Genomic DNA, 17,401 nt, shown 5'->3' with positions numbered 1-17,401 from the left:
TCCATGACGGACTTCATGGTTACTCTTCCGATGACGACCATCTAGCCTCTAAGCCAGCCAGCCGACATCGCCCATTTCCGGAGTATATTCCCCTCCCCCCCATCCATTTCCAAGGACCCCCACAGCCTCATACCTCCTTCCCCCTCCCCTGAACATCCTCAGGGGTCTTTTCTCTTCTTTCTCAGTCGACTAGGTCCGTTGGCCAAAGATTCTTTTTTCAATCCACCTACAATATCAACATCGAAAGCTGGACTTATAGAACGTCTGGGATTCTCGCCGTGATTCATCCTGCTTGAACAAACCGCTACTCCGTCACCATGGAGCCCCGCAGAACCCCTCCGGAGTACTTTCTGGAGATCTTTGCGGATACCACCACTGTCCGAGACGTGCTAAAAGGTATATATATTTTTATTGTTATACCCATTTCCCCAAACTCTCTATTTGCCGCTGGCAGTTGGCAGTTCCTCGTCATTTATTTCTTTCTTCTGCCCCCCTTTGTACTTGCTTCCGCCCGTGACGTAGTTTGACTCGATTTTGCCCCTCGATTGAAACAGTGACTAACAAACAATCCCTTGAAAAACGCCAAAGGTGTCTTGAACCTGATCTTCTTCCACCGCTACTTCCCCTCCATCCGACCGACTACTTTCGACGTCCTAGACTTCACCCTCCCCGCCATCAACGACGTCGACCTCGAGACCCTGATCGACTCCCGGATCAGCTCCTTAGTGCGTCAACACTCGTCTTCTACGACCAGCTCGCATGACGGTGGCGGTAATGGAGGAGTACGCGGCCGTATCGCCGTCGAGTTCTACGAGAAGAAGCGTCGACGCTCGGGGATCTGGTTCAGCGGACTAGCAGGAAAAGGCGAGGAAGAGGTATGTTGGGAAGTGTGGAACCTGGACGTGACGATCGCCACTCCGCGGACAGAATCAGGTAGGTCCCACGACTCCGAATATATCAACATCCAAATAGGGTCATCATATCCTCCAGTCTCATTCCCTGGATTGTGAATGGACGAATAATTGCATACACGGACCCTCGAACTAACGCGCCAACGCATGCAGAACGCGCCAAGGTACGCAAGGCAATGGAGAACATGCTCCAGAAAGCCGCGCTGAAGATCCTCACCGTCGTGAACCGGGATAAGGATCATATTCCGCCCATCACCACCAGTGACGCGAACCCCTTCCCCTACCGCATCGTGCTGAACCCTCGGACGGATGGCTGGCAGAATCGGTTTGGTCTCTACTGATTCATGGGGACTAATTATTTATATCGAGTGAATGACTGGGGCTTGCTTGGGCATCACCGCTACATTCGAGTGCGTGCCTTTTCTTCGGTCTATCTCGCATATGTTGTTCCAGAAGGCCTGGGGCCGTCGTCGTTTCCCCCCCGTCTTGTTGATCCGTCCGTTCACTTTCCCACCCCGCTTCTCGGAAAGCTAAAGCTTGTCGTGGCCTGTGCTTCCGGGTACCTTATTATTATTATCCTGTCATAGGATTATATGAGGGTCTCCGAGTCGATCCTCTTTATCTGTGTTACGGAACCCATCCATGAAAGGCGGAAAAAGAGGACCAAGAAAGAAAGAGAAGAAAAGAACCAGGTGGAAACGCTATCAAATGTGCTTCAATTACCAAGAGGCATCATTGCATCAGATACAGCTATACCCACAAAATCTCCGCAGAACAGCAACCGCTGGGTCGTGTTCTTTAATCATTCATCCCCTCCTCCACACATCACATACAATTCTACTGAACCAATCATGACAAAACACGAAATAGAGGGAAAAGAAAAACCAAATAAGCAAATGGTTCCAAAATCGCTCAGTTTGACCACAAAATCTTCACATCCGTCCGCTGGCATCAACGAAGTTCCATAGCTTCGTGAAGTCGTCTTTTTGACCAGAAACAGAATGACCTAGTTTAGCTCATGGGTCGGCGGCAGACAAGCCCGCCGCCGAAACCATGTATTAACAGCAGATCAACATATTTACTGGGTCTTGGTGGCATCGGCCGCCTGAGCCCGAAGGTTGGCGGAGGTGTTGCCAGCGTTGAAGAAGCGGCCCAGCACAGGCTGGAGGAAAGAGTGGAAGACGACCTGGGCACCGCTGCAGGAGAGAAAGACAACTAGTTAGCAAGAACGTTCAGCCACTGTAGCAACAGGAGCGGCTTACTTGGTCTGGGGAAGAGCCATCCAGAGGACCAGGGCGAACTTGAAGATGTAGTAGAAGGCTGATAGAAGGTCGGCATTAGTTGAAATGATCATTACTCTTTTGGGAACTCGCGTTTAGAACACTTACGGAACCAGTAGGGCGCGCTGATAGCACTCTCAACGACGGTGAAGAGGGCGTAGACAACCCAGTACTATTCAAAATTCACATGTCAGAACATCAGGACTTTCTTGGCTGGGAATCCCGGGTCGGCAAGGCATCACGTGCTCGGGGCAGGAAAGGGAGCTAAGCCAGCCGAAGCGCCCAGATCGCCAAAGGGCCAGATAAGAAGGGCGAGATCACGAGGAACATACCGTCAACCACTGTAACGAAAACCAGACCAGTCAGCATCCCATAATCAATCACACACCCGAGTCATCGGAACGATAGAAAAGGGGGGTTTTTTTTCTAAGGGGAAAACTCACCTGCGTGTCATCCGCAGTTCCGGCGGTGAACAGAGCGTTCAAAGAGTAGTAGGCAGGGATGATGAAACCGGCCAGGTTGACCAGGAACTCGCCGGCGATGTTGAAGAAAACGAGGAAGAAGTAGATGCCGACCAGGCCGAGGATCACATAGACCTTAGGGACGGAGGTCTGACGCTCCAGGTTGTTGAGGACGGGGTACTTGGACAGCTAGACGATAAAAAAAAAAACATGACTGTAAGCGCTTTGCTAAGAGCATTTTCCCCAGCAAAACAAATAGAGAAAAAAACACGAAAACCACTTCCAGAGATCCCTTGATCTAGGAAATCGAATTATGATGCTAGAATCATCCCTCAAGATGTTCTTGGGGTAGGGATTCCCCGTTCATTCGATCCCCCAGAATGACCGGTATCTTGGGGCCTGGTTCGTAAGAAAAAATCACGCACACACAAAAACTTACCTCCTTGTCAAGCTGAGCTATGGCGTGCTGAGCACGATCCTGGAAAGAAGCCATTGTTGATGTGGAGTTGAGGAATTGCTAGCGAAGCAAGATGGAGAGATAAACGGAATGTTTGGGGGGTGGGTAGGCAAGAGAAGAGGGTGGATGGTGGACGGAAGGGGGACTGGGATGAATGGGAACTTAAACCAAAGCTGAGATTCAGAGCGACGCCGGCGGATGGTCACGTGGTCGGTCATGACGTCGAGCGAAACCGGTGACGTATGGAACAAAGCCGGGCGCTTACGACACATTCCATCACTGGGTCGTCCATTGTTGCTGGTCATACTGACTACCTAGGTTATCTAAATCGGGGCCTCCCTGGTTTCGTTGACATTCAGTCTCCTCCGAGATGGGAAAATTGGTAATAGCTTCCATCGCTATCTAGTATCTGTGCACATACCAGGTACCTACCTACACCTAGTAGAGTAGGTACCATACATACAGGGTACCTGGGTAATCATCAGGTATTACGTGAAATACCGATCAACTCTGGTACGGTCCTGTCACCGATTCGCAATCAGACAGTAACTTTGTGCATTTCCTCCGGTGCAGGTATCTGCAGGTATCTGGAAGTATCTGAGGTATCCAGTACCTATCTAAGGTAGTAGCTACGAAACCTGTCTGTGCCTGGCAGTCGGTCAATCTGACTGCTCCGCCAGACGTAGATCCTAAGAGATGCATCACTTCGCAGGGTTAAATTATGATCATCATTCGCCATCATCTAACTATGTATGAGTAGTCGAATTTCTTCTGCCTGGCTGCCATCACACCCTCCCAGCCAACAGATCCTGTATTATGCAGACGAACAACGGACTCGATAGAAATGTGCGCCCAGACACAAGGGAAGCAGTGTAGAAAAATCCAATCAATTACAGTCAATCTCGTCGTCTTCCCCAGCCCCAACTGCGCGGCATCTTTGCAATCAAAGAGACCATGCGCACCGCGTGAAGGAGAGAGACAGGACTGGAGGGGAGGAGACAGAGGGAGATACATAAACACACAGAGAGGCTCAAAAGAAAAGGAAGTAAAGGCAATTCGCTCGTCTGGTAGAACAGAGCAATGCGCCATCAGCCATCATCCACCGCCAACCACCAATTCATACAAACGCCAATCCACCAAAGTAGAAACAAATAGGAAAGAGATCAATAAAATCGGGGGAGTACACGTCAAGAAAGATCGGGACAGTAAAACATGAGGTTTAGAAAGAAAATAAAGTGTACCTGGCTCCAGATAAACACACAAGGAAAAAAAAAAAAAAAAAAAAGAGAAAAAAGAAAACAATGGAGCCGTCGTGTTTTCACAAATGAATAAGAGGTTGCGTTACTCGTCGTCGTTCGTTCCAGGGCCAGGAGTTCCGTTGGCAGCCCCAGCGCTGTCTCGGTTGCTACTGTTGAACGTGAGTTTCAACTTGGGCGGTCCGGGAGTCGCTGCACTCGGGGTCTCGCCCCCGGACACGGCCGCGTTAAACTGATCATTACCAACCGGCGAACCCGAGTCGTCGAAATTAGCAAACTGCGGGTGACCTTCGGTCTCCTTTCTCAGCTCGGAAACGCATTTAGCCTGCTCGCAATCAGTGACTGGTCTATGTAGTAATTACCGGGGCTGGGATTGACTTTACCTCAATGTCATTGGCATCCTGGAAGAGGATGCTGCCGTCTTCATTGTACGTCCGAGCATTCTGGCAGAGAAGATGGATGTCGTTCCGGAAATCCCGCAGGTTCTGATACTCGTCCCGATTGATCTTCTTCCGAATCATTTCCATGGCGATAGGATTTTGGATGATCATGTAGTAGTCTGGATATTGCGACTTGGGCGGCGGTTTCATGAAAGGTTCGATGATGGATCGAGTAACAGGGCCATCCTCGCTATCCGAAGAATCCGCTGGTAGCTCTTGCTCCATGTCCATCAGGGTTTGATAAACGTGGTTGACTATCCGGTTGAGGATAGCACGGTCCTCCGGGCTCAATGTTTCGATGGGCTTGGCCTGCCGGCCCCTCTTACGCTTCGGCTGCGGCGTTTCTTCCACGACCTCCTCCGCCTTGCGCTTGGGTGCGGGACCGCGACGCCGTTTCTTGGGCTGGGGCGTCTCGGAGCTCTCCCGCGATGGCTCGGGCGAGGATTCAGGGCCCCCAGACTTTCGTCCTCCGCGCTTCTCCTTGTTGACGCGACGGCGTTCAACCCTAGCCTCCTTTCTAGCAATAGCATCTTCGATGGTATCATCGTCGGCGTCCACGGCCATAAGCCATTGCTCTTCGGTGAGACCATCATCGTATTTCGTAACCTTTCGCTCACGAGCTCCCCGGCCACCGACATCGACCTCGACCTCCTCGGTAACTGGATTGTCTTCCGCGACATAGATGTCCGGCAGTTCGCTTTCACACATCAGACGGGGGAGCGGATGCCCCGGACCATAGTGGTCCTTCGAGGGCCGTTCCTTATCTAGACGCTGGAAAACAATCAATTCGTCGTCAGACCGAGCCATGATATCGTTGAGGTCGTCGTCATCCATCTCCTCCTGCTCGCCGATCTGATCGGCCGCCTCGGCAGTTTCGAGAAGCGTCCGCAATAGAGCGTCTCGTTCCTCGTTGGTGGACTTGTTGTCGAATTTTCCGGCTTGGATGACCTTGCCGTCCATATCAAGCTTGAACTGGGCGCGCTCAAGAATCTTTTCTTCCACGGAGTTAGAACTGATCAAACGCAAGATACGCACTTCATTCTTTTGACCGATACGGTGAGCACGGTCCTGGGCTTGCAAATCCTGGTGAGGATTCCAGTCGGAATCAAAGATAATGACAGTGTCAGCAGACTGGAGGTTGAGACCCAAACCACCCGCACGAGTCGAAAGCAAGAAACAGAAATAATCCGAATTGGGGGCGTTGAAGAGTTTCAAGAGGTCGGAACGATCGTCGGACTTGGTGGAACCGTCCAAGCGAAGGTATTTCAACCCACGAAGACGCAAGAAATCTTCCATGATGTTCATGATCTGAGTCATCTGGAAGAACATCAAGACGCGGTGACCCGTGGCCCGGAATTTGGGAAGAATACGGTCAAGCAGCTCGAATTTACCGGCAGTACGCCAGAGAAGGTCGTTGGACCCCCGAGTTGGGTTCATTTGATCCTCGACGGGCTCGAACACAAAGGGATGGTTGCACAGTTTCCGCAGCTGCATCAGCATGTTACTGAGACCACGCATTCCGGTCTTACCGCCCTTGCCATCACTGACAGCCATCTTGTTGTGTGTAACAAGTTGACGGTACAGCTTGGCTTGCAAGGCAGAGAAGCGACATTTGATGACGCGCTCTTGCTTATCGGGCAGATCCTTTTCGACATCCTTCTTGAGACGTCTGAGCAAGAAGGGACGGAGAACCTTGTGCAGACGACGAATAACCAGGAGCTGTTCTTCTTCGGACAACTCCATGCGGTCCTGGCCACCGGTGTTGGCAAAGGGGGTATTGAACCACTCATCAAACGACTTGACCGATTTGAAAATGTTCGGCAGAACGAAGTTCAGAAGCGCCCACAGTTCGGGAAGGTTGTTCTGCAGAGGGGTACCGGTCAAGATAAGACGGTACCGGCTGGTGTAGTACGTCGACAAAGTACTGCTCAGCTTGGACTGGGTGTTTTTCATGCGGTGACCCTCATCGACAATCATGTGGGTCCACTTGACCTTACTCAGGATTGGTCGATCCTTGATGATGTACTCGTAGGTGGTGAGAAGAACCTGGAAGTTTCCCCACCGGATGGCCTGCTGCTGCTGCTTACGCGCATTCGGAGGACCCTTGTAGACAATCCTTGACACAGCCGGGGCCCACTTCTCGAACTCCAGGTTCCAGTTGGTGAGAGTACTGAGAGGCACAATAACCAGGAACGGGCCATTGTTCTTCTTCTTTTCGATTATGTAGGTGATCAAACTGATGGTCTGAATCGTCTTACCCAGACCCATCTCATCGGCCAGGATACCGTTGAGGTTGTTGTTGTACAGCGAGATCATCCACTGCAAACCTCTGATCTGGTACTCCTTGAGCTGGCCACCCACAAGGATGTTCGGCTGCTGAGTGATCTCCTCCTTGATACGGTGAGCCACAGCGTAGTAGTCGATCTTACGTCTTCCATCGCCTTCTTCGTCACTGCCAGAGGCTGTTGCAAGTTCTTCTTCCTCCTCTTCATAGAATTGGTCATCCTCGCCATACCGTTCGGAAAGGCTGCGTTGCTGCTCTCTAACCGACGCCGCAAGCTGGTGAAGGAAGCTGTCGGTCTGCTTCAAGAGATGAGAAATACGGGAATCCTTGGCTTGTCCCAAAAGTTTCATGTATGTCTCTTCATCGTTGGCCTTAAGAGCCTGGAGACGCTGCTTAGCAGTACGCTCGACACGTTTCTGCTCCTCACGCTCCATGTGCTGGTGATGCTGAAGCATCATGCGGCCCAACTTCTGCATACGGGTACGCTGCTGGTTGGCAGCGTTCTGAAGCTCCAGGCCGTGGTTAAGGATAGCCTGAAGTTGATCGTATTGCTTCCGCTTCTCCCGCGTCTCGCGAGCATCACGCTGTTGCTTCTCTAGTTTCTCGGTGATTCGGGCTTCCCGAAGGGACTGCTTCTTCATTCGGCGATGGTTAGAGCGGTTTGCAGTCATGCCTAGATTATCAAAATGGAACATTTCATTCTGAATCTGCTTGCGGAAGAGCCTTTGCTTCGGGAGCAAGTTGAGCATTTTATACTCGATCAGAGCTTTCAGCTTCAAGGAATCGTCCCCAGTCGCGGTGTCGCCTTGGCTAGAATTCCACACGCCAACATTTGCAGGCAGTTCGGCGAGCTCCGCTTTTCGCGCATTGATCTTGTTGTACAGAATCACCTCTCTCTCCTCGCGCACCTGGTCCAAGTCGACTCCAGGCGGCATCAGAGCAGGAATGCGTGCGCGGTTTATGCGAGACGCGTGATCGGTGAAGCTGATTGTTTTGGAAATCGATTCATACGGCGACTGGAAGCTTTCATAAAAGTCTTTTGTCTGAGGAGCGTCATCCGTGGCACTTGTGGGCTGCTCAGATTTGTCGCGGTTCACACCCTCCAAGACCGTTTCGGCAGCCGCGATATTATCGGGTGGAGCAGGTGTTTGCTGCTTCTTGGCAACGAACAGTTGCTGTTGAACACGAGCTGGTAACGGAAGGTTCTTGGAAAGCATCTTGAAAGCTAGGATCTGGTTTCGCAGCGTCGCAAGTTGCTCGGCCGTGAAACCGCCACCCGGAACCGGAACGCCTTTCTGGGGAGCGGCCTGTCCCGGGGGTTGTTGCTGACCACTCGCAGCTGTGGGGGTGGCATCCTGGGCAGGGCCGATGCTGGAAGAGATGGAGTTGCTTCGCCCTTTACGAGTACACGCGTTTAGATCAGAGTTCCGATTGATACGCGACAAAGAGAGGGGTGATGATCTTACCATTGACACCATTTGCAGCGGCAGATTCAGGAGTCGTGCCATTCAACTGCTGCTGGCGTTGCTGCGCTTGAAGCTGTTGCTGCTGTGCAATTTGTCGTTGTTTGTGAAAGACTTGCTGTCTCTGAACGGCAGAAAGGAGATTATGGGCTTTGAGGTATTCGGGGTCGTCATGACGGACACCTTGCTCCTGCATCTGTTTGTATTTCTATAGGGTATAAGGGTCAACACGCGGTCCTGTAGGGACGTGAAAAAAAAAAAAAAAAAAAAAAAGGTTGTTCAAGAGGGAAATCATAGGTAGGCCTGACGTGAAAGGGAAGGAGAGAAGGGAAAAGAAAGAATTAGGTAAGAGAGTAAGAGCATTGATATAAATTTTCTTAGAAAAACAGCAATGAGAAATAAAAAAATTCCAAAGATGAAACGTGAGTGGAAGGGTGCATTGGATAGACGCCGGTAATCGTACCTGAAAAACCTCTTGGATATGCTGCTGCGTCAGGCTCGGCGGCAGACTCATGTTTCCAGCGGCCATGTTGGGTGCTGACTGGAGGGAAGCCATTCTCTAGCGCGTGGTTGCTTGAAGCATAAGCAAAGAGGACCAACACGCTGAGGGTGGAGGTAAAATGCGACAGGAGAGCGCGACTTTGGCCGAGGCGAAACACGTAAAAAAGTGACGGTGGTGACAAGGAACGACCGGTCGCGCCTTTCAAGCGACAAGAGCGCGCTAGATTAAGGAGGTGAAGGGGACGGGGAGGTTTAATGTCGAAGGATGCGACAGATAGCGGCCTGTATCTGGACCTTGGCGAAAGGTTTCGTGATGTTTTGAGCCGGGTCGGGGGGAGAACGAGACAGGGCGGTAGGCGGCAAACAGAAAGACGGGGGTGGGTGGGAAGGGAAGGGAAGGGGAGCCAACGCGAAGGCGAAGGCGAAGGGAAGTGGGAAGGGCCCCAAGCGGAGGGTTGCGCTGGAAACGGCGCGTGGAAAGGATGGGATGGATGAGATGGAGATGGAGGGGACGGGACTTTCGCGACGTTTCCGTGCTGGTCGGGGAAACTGGCTGTGCTCAGCCTGTCGGTGACTGACGGGAAGGGGAGAAGGGCAAAGGGCAGGCGGCGAGAGAAGTTGAAAGGGAAAGATTTTGGTGAGGACACGTGAGTGGCTGACTCAGCGTTAGCACGGGGGTCTTGGCGGGTCCTTCCGGTTGGCTGACTCAGTCCCACTTAACTAACATCCTACGTTGCGTTCACTACACCATATCTTTGATGATGGTCTCAGAAACTGTTTTCTCAACCTTCGAATTACTACTTACAGCACTCGTGCTCGCTTAGCCTTGGGCATCTGGGTCCTACTATGAGACGCCCTCTTCAGTGACCTCGGCCAGTCTGTAGCAGGCCGTTTATCCAACTCGGACCGGTGAAAGTCAATTATCAAAGCCCGTCCTAGCTCGGTATTCCATAGAATATTGTCAGGCCGGAGGTCAAGGTGTCGCACTCCCAACGTGCGGATTTCCTTGTTCGATCGTTTGATCTCCCTGCGAAGCTCTGCGGTTTGCTCGAGTTTTGCCGTACTCTCGCCAGCCTAACCAATGACGAGCATGTGACGAATCTGCCCAGCTCCGTGCAAAAAATAGATCTTTGCTAGGTCCATCTTGCCAAGGAAAACAGGGACAGCAGACCCCTGCGCTTTTTGCAGAATATGATATATCTCAGCTTCATGAGAGACCACCTTCTTCCAGAGGCCGGATGTCGTCCCTTTTCCCACAACAGTATACCCATCAGGAAAACAGGTGAGTTTGAACGGGGCCCCATATGACCCACACCTCCCAAACGGGATGCACCGGTCAATATTCTCATCCATCTGCTGCTTAAGACATGACACCAACTCTGTAGCATTGATGGGATGATGGACCCCATCACCGCTTTCCTGGTGGAATTTAAAATTCGGGCAAGAACCATCCAGAGCTGTGCCATTTTGTAGCCCTAGAAGACAACGCTGTGTACAGAACTTTGCATTTTGTCGTTGTGACATGTTTTGATTGTCCTGTTCATTCTGGCGAGAACGTCGTTCTGGAGGTGAAACTTCAACGTGACTAAAAGCCTGACTAAAGTTTCGCTTTTGTCTGGCTAGTAAATGATCTGAGTCGGAGCCTGACGGGTCCGGGGAGCCCGTGTGGCCTCCAAGGTCTGATGGTGCACAGCCGCCTTGAGATCTTGTGGGTACTCGGCGAGCCCGTGAAGTTGGCGACTCGACTGGAGATGAAGATGCCTGGTACTCCGAGCTGCTGGCGGCCGAAATAGGGCTCACATAATTCGTACCATCAGAGGGTGCTTGGCTTATCGTATGGGACTCAGAGAAAGATGAGGCCGATCCCAGTAGTCACATAGGAATATTCCAGTCCTTCTTGAATCATGACGTGGTATTCCTGAACAATGGCTGAGCAGACAAGCCGCTGCGAGTTATAGACCAATGACTCAGTCTCGTTATTTGGCACCTTGTTTGACCAGACCATCTCTTTCCACAAGTCCATATCACGAAGACCCCTGCGGATATCCCCCAAAGGAAGCTTGTGTAGAGGCTTGTATTCGACTGTTGTGAGAAGGGTGGTGGTTTTGTCATCAACACGATGGATAAAGAATTGATCCGGCTGGCCACGGGGGTGGGTATCTTTAGTATCTGTTTCGACGTTTTCGGTCTCGCTCAAGACATTGGCATGGCTTGAGAACAGAACACCATCCCTAAGCCCAAACTCTTCTCGGGAGACAGGAATTTTGCATAGTTCCGAGAAGATGTAACAGGTATGGTCTTCCACTGCAAGTCGCTCATAGGTCTGAATATCGTATTCAGCGCCCAAAACTCCCCTGAAGTGTTCGCTGAGCCCGTCCAGCACAATCCGTGGCGGAAAAAGGCGTGGTGCATCTTGTTCTGGCTGGAGGTAGCGACGCACAGAGTTGTAAATGGCTTGCTGCTGGGCTGCACAGTCAACTCATCGCTCTAATCGTTCCGGATAGTGCTTCCCTCTCGGGATAGTGATTTCCCCTGTGGTTGATTTGGAAGGTGTCCCAATTCGCAAAGGTCGCGATAAGACGTTGTGGCAGTGGCGTAGGAATTCAACCAAGGTCGTCTTTTTCTGTCGGTCTTCAAGCTGCCTCTGTCGCGCTTCAGCTTGTCGCCGCCCCTCTTCTGACTTAAGAAATAGTGCTTTATAATCTAGAGGGCTATTATTTTCCATGAGTGTGGTAGTATGAGCAGCGACGAGCTTATATGATCATGAGTGATGGGGTGTGCCTTATTTCAGCCAAACGAGGCATGTGCTGTGATTAAAGGGAAACAGTCGGTCGGTCTCACGTGACTTAATCAGAACGGATCATCCGCTAATACATCTATACTGAAAGATCAAGCAGATTGCACGTTTGAGTGTAGTCCGCGCACTGCACAAGGTCATTATTGTGGAAGATCTAGATGCTTCGGGCAATCCATCAAACCTTCGCTAAAGGCAAGTTCCGAAGAATACTGTACGAAGCGGAGGATCCCATGAATGAAGCGGAGATTCCTTAATATTAGCTATAAAGATCACGTGAAAATGAATATCTTGATCCCTAGTTAGTTGATCATCAAGTCATTCATTCAATCAAGCAGTCATTCCTTTATTCAATCAATTCAATCATTCTTGACCACTTCGGCAGCCTTCCCCTGGCATAGAAAACTTCTACAATTATTTGACAGCAACGGTAGGAAACTGCAAGTGTAGAATGCTTGAATTGTATGAACTATGATCAAAAACTTTTCCGGGCCGAGGCCCAATGGTAGGATTTACATATCATACTTATTACTAGTGGATTTGAAAGAAAAGATTTGGGAATTTCGTTTCACGAAATTCTTTTTCAATTCATGAAATTTCAAAGTTCGCAAGAAAAAAGCTTCATCCGTATCCACTGTGGGTCAGATGGCATATAAACTAACTACAATAGGCAGGTGCAAGGCCACACAAGCGAGGACCCAGAATGAGGGAACAAAATTGATCTAAGCAGATGTGGACTAGCGCGGCTTGAGTGAGAAATAATCTGCGAGTAGTTAGTATACTGCTCCGTAGCATTAATCTTCTGGACTGGACTATCGATAGCTACGGAAAATCCCTAAGGATCGACTCCAACGCCTGTTGAATATCCGCCTTCATATCCCCCACATCCTCCACGCCACAGCTCACCCCCAGAACCCGGGGATCGCGTCCCTCATCGCTCATGGCCCGCCATTCCATCAAGCTCTCCACACCCCCCAGGCTGGTCGCGTGCTGGAAAACGTACAGTCTACTGGGAAGTATCTGAGCGACCTCGGCCTTCTTGGTCCAGATGGAAAAGATGGGTCCGTAGCCGCCCGGCATCTGCTTCTGCAACCAGCCGTCCTTGAGAGCCTCGTGCTGCACCGACGCGTGCTCCACTTTCTCAATGGTTCTGGCAATGACAGAGCCAGGCTTTTGTAGCTCGGTGCCGAGCCAGCTGACGAGCTCCGTGGCCGTGGCAGACTGCTTTTCGACCCGCAGGTCGAGGGTGCGCAGCGACCGCAGTCCCAGCCAGCTCTCCATATTACCCATGATGGACCCGTAGGTACGGCGGTCTTCGATCAGCGTTGCGTCCCAGCCCTCGTCCACTCGATGTTGCGGAACCACGAGGAGGCCGCAGAGCATATCGGGGTGGCCGCCGATGTACTTCGTTCCGCTATGCATGACCAGGTCCGCACCCTGGTTCAGAGGGCTTTGAAGGGGCGGAGGCGCGAAGGTCGAGTCGACGACCAGATAGGCGCCCCTGGCATGTGCCTTCTCGGCGTAGTACTCAAGGTTGCGCGCCGTGCCGGTAGGGTTCAGCGGCGTCTCGATGTGAACAATGTCACCGACCTCCAGCTAGTCCAACTCTTCGAGGGTGAGCTTCTGGACGCCCATCAGGCGCTCCATTAATTATTTGCAAGGATGGCCGACATCAATTTTTTCATGCGACTTCAGACTATCCGGGTCACGGTGATACCGGAAGTTGACCGCGGTGTGCATACTCGGGGCAATGGCCTTGTGGGTGCTAGAGAAGTCGTCGGCATGGACTGCCTTGGTGGCAATGGCGAACTTGGGGAGAGCCTCGTCGAGAAGTTCCCTCGTGAGGATGAACTTACCCTCATTGTCGTCTGCTTGATTCGAGCCCATCTTGATGAAAAAGGGAGAAGGTATGTTCGGTAAAGTGGGCTACGCGATTGAAGTCCTCTCCGTCGGTAGATTGCGGGGGTCGGGGTCAAAGTCACAATGGGAGAGTTGCTAACTCGGAAAAGATCTGGTTTAAATACTCCAGTCCTGCAAGAGGGGACTCATCGTGTTCGAATCCCGATCTCCGGATCCGCCGAGATGACCAGTGAGATATCGATCCGAGAGCTATAGCTTCCCCAGTGTGCTGTGCCATCACGATCCATCGTGGATAGTCCACTTCCCCCAACTCCCTATGAATTTTAACCCAATTACCCCCAGAACTCCATAGCCAGTCGCCTCCTTTGTCTGGCTGTCATGACCGGAGGGTTGAGAGGGCGGATCTTCCCCATGTTTTCATTTCTACACGTTGCGGTCTGCTTTCTAAACCCTAGCCATTCCCTCCGGGGTTTGGTATATAGGGTCAGAAATTTCCCACGTTGCCTGGGAATCTTTCCCAATAACATCCAAGGTCTGACTGTCTCCACGGCACTATGTTCCCCGCGAAAGATTTTGACCCCCGTGCGGGCGAAGAGCCCCAAGTCCTCCATGTCTAGGCTGCCGACCCCAATGGTACGTCCAAGGACGATCCGGGGCAAGGCGACGGCGCGGTGGACTTTTTCGAGAGGTCGGAGATGAAGCAGGGGCTGAAGAGCCACCATATTCAAATGAGTGCCCTTGCGGGTGCCATTGGCACGAGCCTCTTCCTTGGGTCTGGTCGGGCGCTTGCCCTCTCGGGGCCTCTGGGGGCGCTGCTCAGCTTCAGCATGACCGGGTGCCTGGCCGCGGGAGTGGTGTTCAGCATGGCCAAGATGGCCGCTTTGGTCCCTATCTCTGGAGGCATTGTCCGCTATGCCCAGCTCTTTGTTGATCCTTCGCTATCTTTTGCCAATGGCTAGAACCTCGTTTATAAGGGGCTCGTCTTCATTCCCACGGAAATCGTCGCTGCGTCCGTGTTGATGCAGTTCTGGACTGATCTGAACAGTGCCATTGTATGCTCCCTTACTCCCTCTCGTGTCCTGACGCTTGGGCAACGCTAACCTAATGTCTCCTCAGTGGATTACAGTGTTTGGCCTGTTGATGGCTCTTTGCAACTGTCTTTTTATCGGCTTCTACGGCGAGCTCGAGTTCACCTTTGCCATCCTCAAGATTATCCCCATATTCATGGTCAATATCATGGCTATTGTCATTATCTCTGGCGGTGCGCCTCAGGGTGAGGCTATCGGCTTTTAAGTACTGGCATAGTAAGCGTTCTTTTTGTCTCCCGTTGTCCGTTCGTCTTCTCTGACAGCATGACACCAGATCCGGGCCCGTTTGTCCAGTACCTAGACATCGAGGGATCTCTTGGGCGGTTCCTAGGATTCTGGTCCGCGTTTACCAACGCCATCTACGCGTATTCGGGGGTGGATAACGTGGCGCTGGCAGCGGCGGAGACGAAAAACGCGCGCGAGGCCATCCCCAAGGCAGCCAAAAAGACGTTCTGGCGGATCGTCATCTTCTACGTGATCACCATCTTCCAGATCGGCATGCTTGTGCCGTCGAACAACGACCGTCTCCTCGGTGACTCCGGCACGGCGGCCTCCCCGTTCGTCATCGCAGCCAACCTTGCGGGCATCCAGGGCGTGTCTCACTTCATCAACGCAGTGGTAGTAACGTCGGCCTGGCCCTCAGGCAACGCCGGCTTCATGACCTACGTGCGATATCTGTTCGGGCTGGCCAAGTACGGCCACGCGCCGCGCATCTTCCTCCGGCTGAACCGCTTCGGCATCCCCTACGTCGCGGTGCTGCTGTTTGCCGCCTTCATGGCCCTCGGGTACATGACCACGTCGAGCGGCGCGGCGGAGGTCTTCACCTGGCTGCAGGATCTTCTGTCCATCGCGATCCTGGTGAACTGGATCGTCATCACCCCGACCTATCTGCGGTTCTACAACGGGTGTCGCAGGCAGGGGATCCCGCGCACGCAGCTCCCCTGCCGCGCGCCCTTCCAGCCGTACTTTGCATGGCTGTGCCTTGTCTTTTTCTCTCTGATCCTGCTGACCTCGGGATGGCCGGCGTTTCTGAAGAATTCGTGGGACACGAGGACTTTTGTGTCGGCGTACGCCAACGCGCCATTCGTGCTGCTGCTATACGTTGGGCACAGGTGGGTGAAGAAAACGAAGCTTATTCGGCTGGAGATACCTATCCGGTCGTTGATTGACATTGCGAATCAAGAAGAGCCGTCTCCTGTTGTGCCTAAGAAGGTATGGCGAAAGCTCAATTTTTTGTGGTAATAGTAGCTATTCCAAGGACAGGGATAAGTAGATTTACAGAGGGGTGAGTAGGTTTAGATAGGGGACTTCACACTGTTGTTCCACGGTCTTACAGGAGTTAGAGGGTTAGAGAATAGCAATTAGCATTCACTGCTCGTTACGACTCTTCCTATACCCACCCGTCCATAGCTACCTATACCAGTTATTCGTCTCTCTCAAGACACCTTCTCGCATTCGACAAGTCCAAAGTAGGATCCTCCTCTTTACCGAGAAGGAACCGAATTCCACGTCCCCATAGCCTCTGGGAAACTCCCCGCTCGGTCTGGGGAACATCCCAGGCCAATAAGATGAGCATCCGAGGGTTGGAAGCCGGACGAATCAGCCCAGTATCCGAATGGAGTAATATGCGGAGTAGTATAGGATGGCATATCTTAGGTAGTATAAGCAGGGAGTAAGATAATTTAATTCAGTTTGATCCCACGGTCTGGAGGAGTACCTCCTATACAATTTTGCATTCATCTCATTTCATCTCGTCTTCATTCGTTTTATCAAACATTCAATCCTACCTACCTACCTACCTACCTACCTACCTACACCACCAAATCAACACTTTGATCTTTCTGCCCATCCTCTCAAAAGAATCAAAAATAAAGAATCAACTGAACCATGTCCACCCCAACCTCAAACCCACCAAACGAATCCCCCCCCCCCCCCCCCCCTCCCCCGTTTCCACGAAGCCACCCCCGACGATTTCATCGAAGTCGACTCCGATCTCCACACGGTGCCTGGAACGGAAATGGCGAACCCCGCCACGAGATTCCATTTATGGGTGTATGCTGCTCGACCAGATGTACAAAGTATAGTGCATACGCATTCACCGAATGTTTCTGCTTTAGCTGCAGCAAGGCAACCCCTGATTGTGTGTCAAATGGACATGACGCCGGTTTATGATAATTGTGCCTTTTTAGCCGAATGGCCTGGTTTACCGATTGCCGATCACGAGGGGGTGATTGTTCGTGATGCGTTGGGACCGGAGCGAAAGGCGATTATCCTGGTGAATCATGGTCAGTTGACGGCTGGGAAGAGTGTGGAGGAGGCGACCTATCTCTCGGTGTATTTGGAACGGGCTGCTGGGTTGCAGTTGCGTGCGTCTGTCCTGGGGGAGCTGGTGCCTGTGCCCGGGGAGTTGGCGGTCGTTGCGAGGGATTATCTGTTGCAGGAGAGGGTGGTTGGGGCGACGTTTGATTATTGGGGGAGGAAGCTTTAAGGTGATTATGTAGAGTTGGTTGATTGTGAGTTCAAGGGCTGTCTTTCTCTTTGTCTCTCGCTAGGGATTACTTCATAAGGTGTCAATCCATGGCTATCTTTTTGCTGTAACGTCTCAG

The 17,401-nt window shown here is 51.8% G+C and overlaps 5 protein-coding genes across 5 annotated transcripts; 2 read left to right on the top strand and 3 right to left on the bottom strand.

Annotated features, from left to right (window-relative positions):
• Positions 1–317: 317 nt before the first annotated feature.
• Positions 318–1,252, top strand: KD926_008448 (autophagy-related protein 101; the record flags this gene model as incomplete). Its single annotated transcript, XM_053101174.1, has 3 exons — positions 318–396; positions 589–933; positions 1,065–1,252. The coding sequence occupies 3 exons, from the start codon at positions 318–320 to the stop codon at positions 1,250–1,252; spliced, it is 612 nt and encodes a 203-aa protein (XP_052955228.1).
• A 737-nt stretch (positions 1,253–1,989) lies between these two features.
• On the bottom strand, positions 1,990–3,145 carry yop1 (putative membrane biogenesis protein (Yop1); the record flags this gene model as incomplete). Its single annotated transcript, XM_053101173.1, has 5 exons — positions 1,990–2,107; positions 2,174–2,231; positions 2,300–2,363; positions 2,635–2,841; positions 3,092–3,145. 5 exons carry the CDS (start codon positions 3,143–3,145, stop codon positions 1,990–1,992), a joined length of 501 nt encoding a protein of 166 aa, XP_052955227.1.
• A 1,305-nt stretch (positions 3,146–4,450) lies between these two features.
• Positions 4,451–9,108, bottom strand: KD926_008446 (putative RSC complex subunit (Sth1); the record flags this gene model as incomplete). Its single annotated transcript, XM_053101171.1, has 4 exons — positions 4,451–4,690; positions 4,749–8,485; positions 8,556–8,760; positions 9,016–9,108. The coding sequence occupies 4 exons, from the start codon at positions 9,106–9,108 to the stop codon at positions 4,451–4,453; spliced, it is 4,275 nt and encodes a 1,424-aa protein (XP_052955226.1).
• Positions 9,109–9,305: 197 nt separating this feature from the next.
• On the bottom strand, positions 9,306–13,734 carry KD926_008445 (pyridoxal phosphate-dependent transferase; the record flags this gene model as incomplete). Its single annotated transcript, XM_053101170.1, has 6 exons — positions 9,306–9,708; positions 9,859–10,127; positions 10,930–11,519; positions 12,032–12,099; positions 12,695–13,443; positions 13,519–13,734. 6 exons carry the CDS (start codon positions 13,732–13,734, stop codon positions 9,306–9,308), a joined length of 2,295 nt encoding a protein of 764 aa, XP_052955225.1.
• Positions 13,735–14,435: 701 nt separating this feature from the next.
• KD926_008444 (uncharacterized protein) lies at positions 14,436–17,283 on the top strand (the record flags this gene model as incomplete). Its single annotated transcript, XM_053101169.1, has 6 exons — positions 14,436–14,633; positions 14,682–14,759; positions 14,824–14,980; positions 15,070–16,007; positions 16,219–16,264; positions 16,754–17,283. 6 exons carry the CDS (start codon positions 14,436–14,438, stop codon positions 17,281–17,283), a joined length of 1,947 nt encoding a protein of 648 aa, XP_052955224.1.
• Between the last annotated feature and the right edge of the window lie 118 nt (positions 17,284–17,401).

Source organism: Aspergillus affinis (genome assembly GCF_023601865.1).
Source record: "Aspergillus affinis strain CMG 70 chromosome Unknown NODE_55_length_207115_cov_84_504473, whole genome shotgun sequence".
Lineage (NCBI taxonomy): Eukaryota > Fungi > Ascomycota > Eurotiomycetes > Eurotiales > Aspergillaceae > Aspergillus > Aspergillus affinis.
The sequence above is the reverse complement of the archived record's forward strand: the minus strand, read 5'-3'. Positions and strand labels throughout refer to the sequence as shown.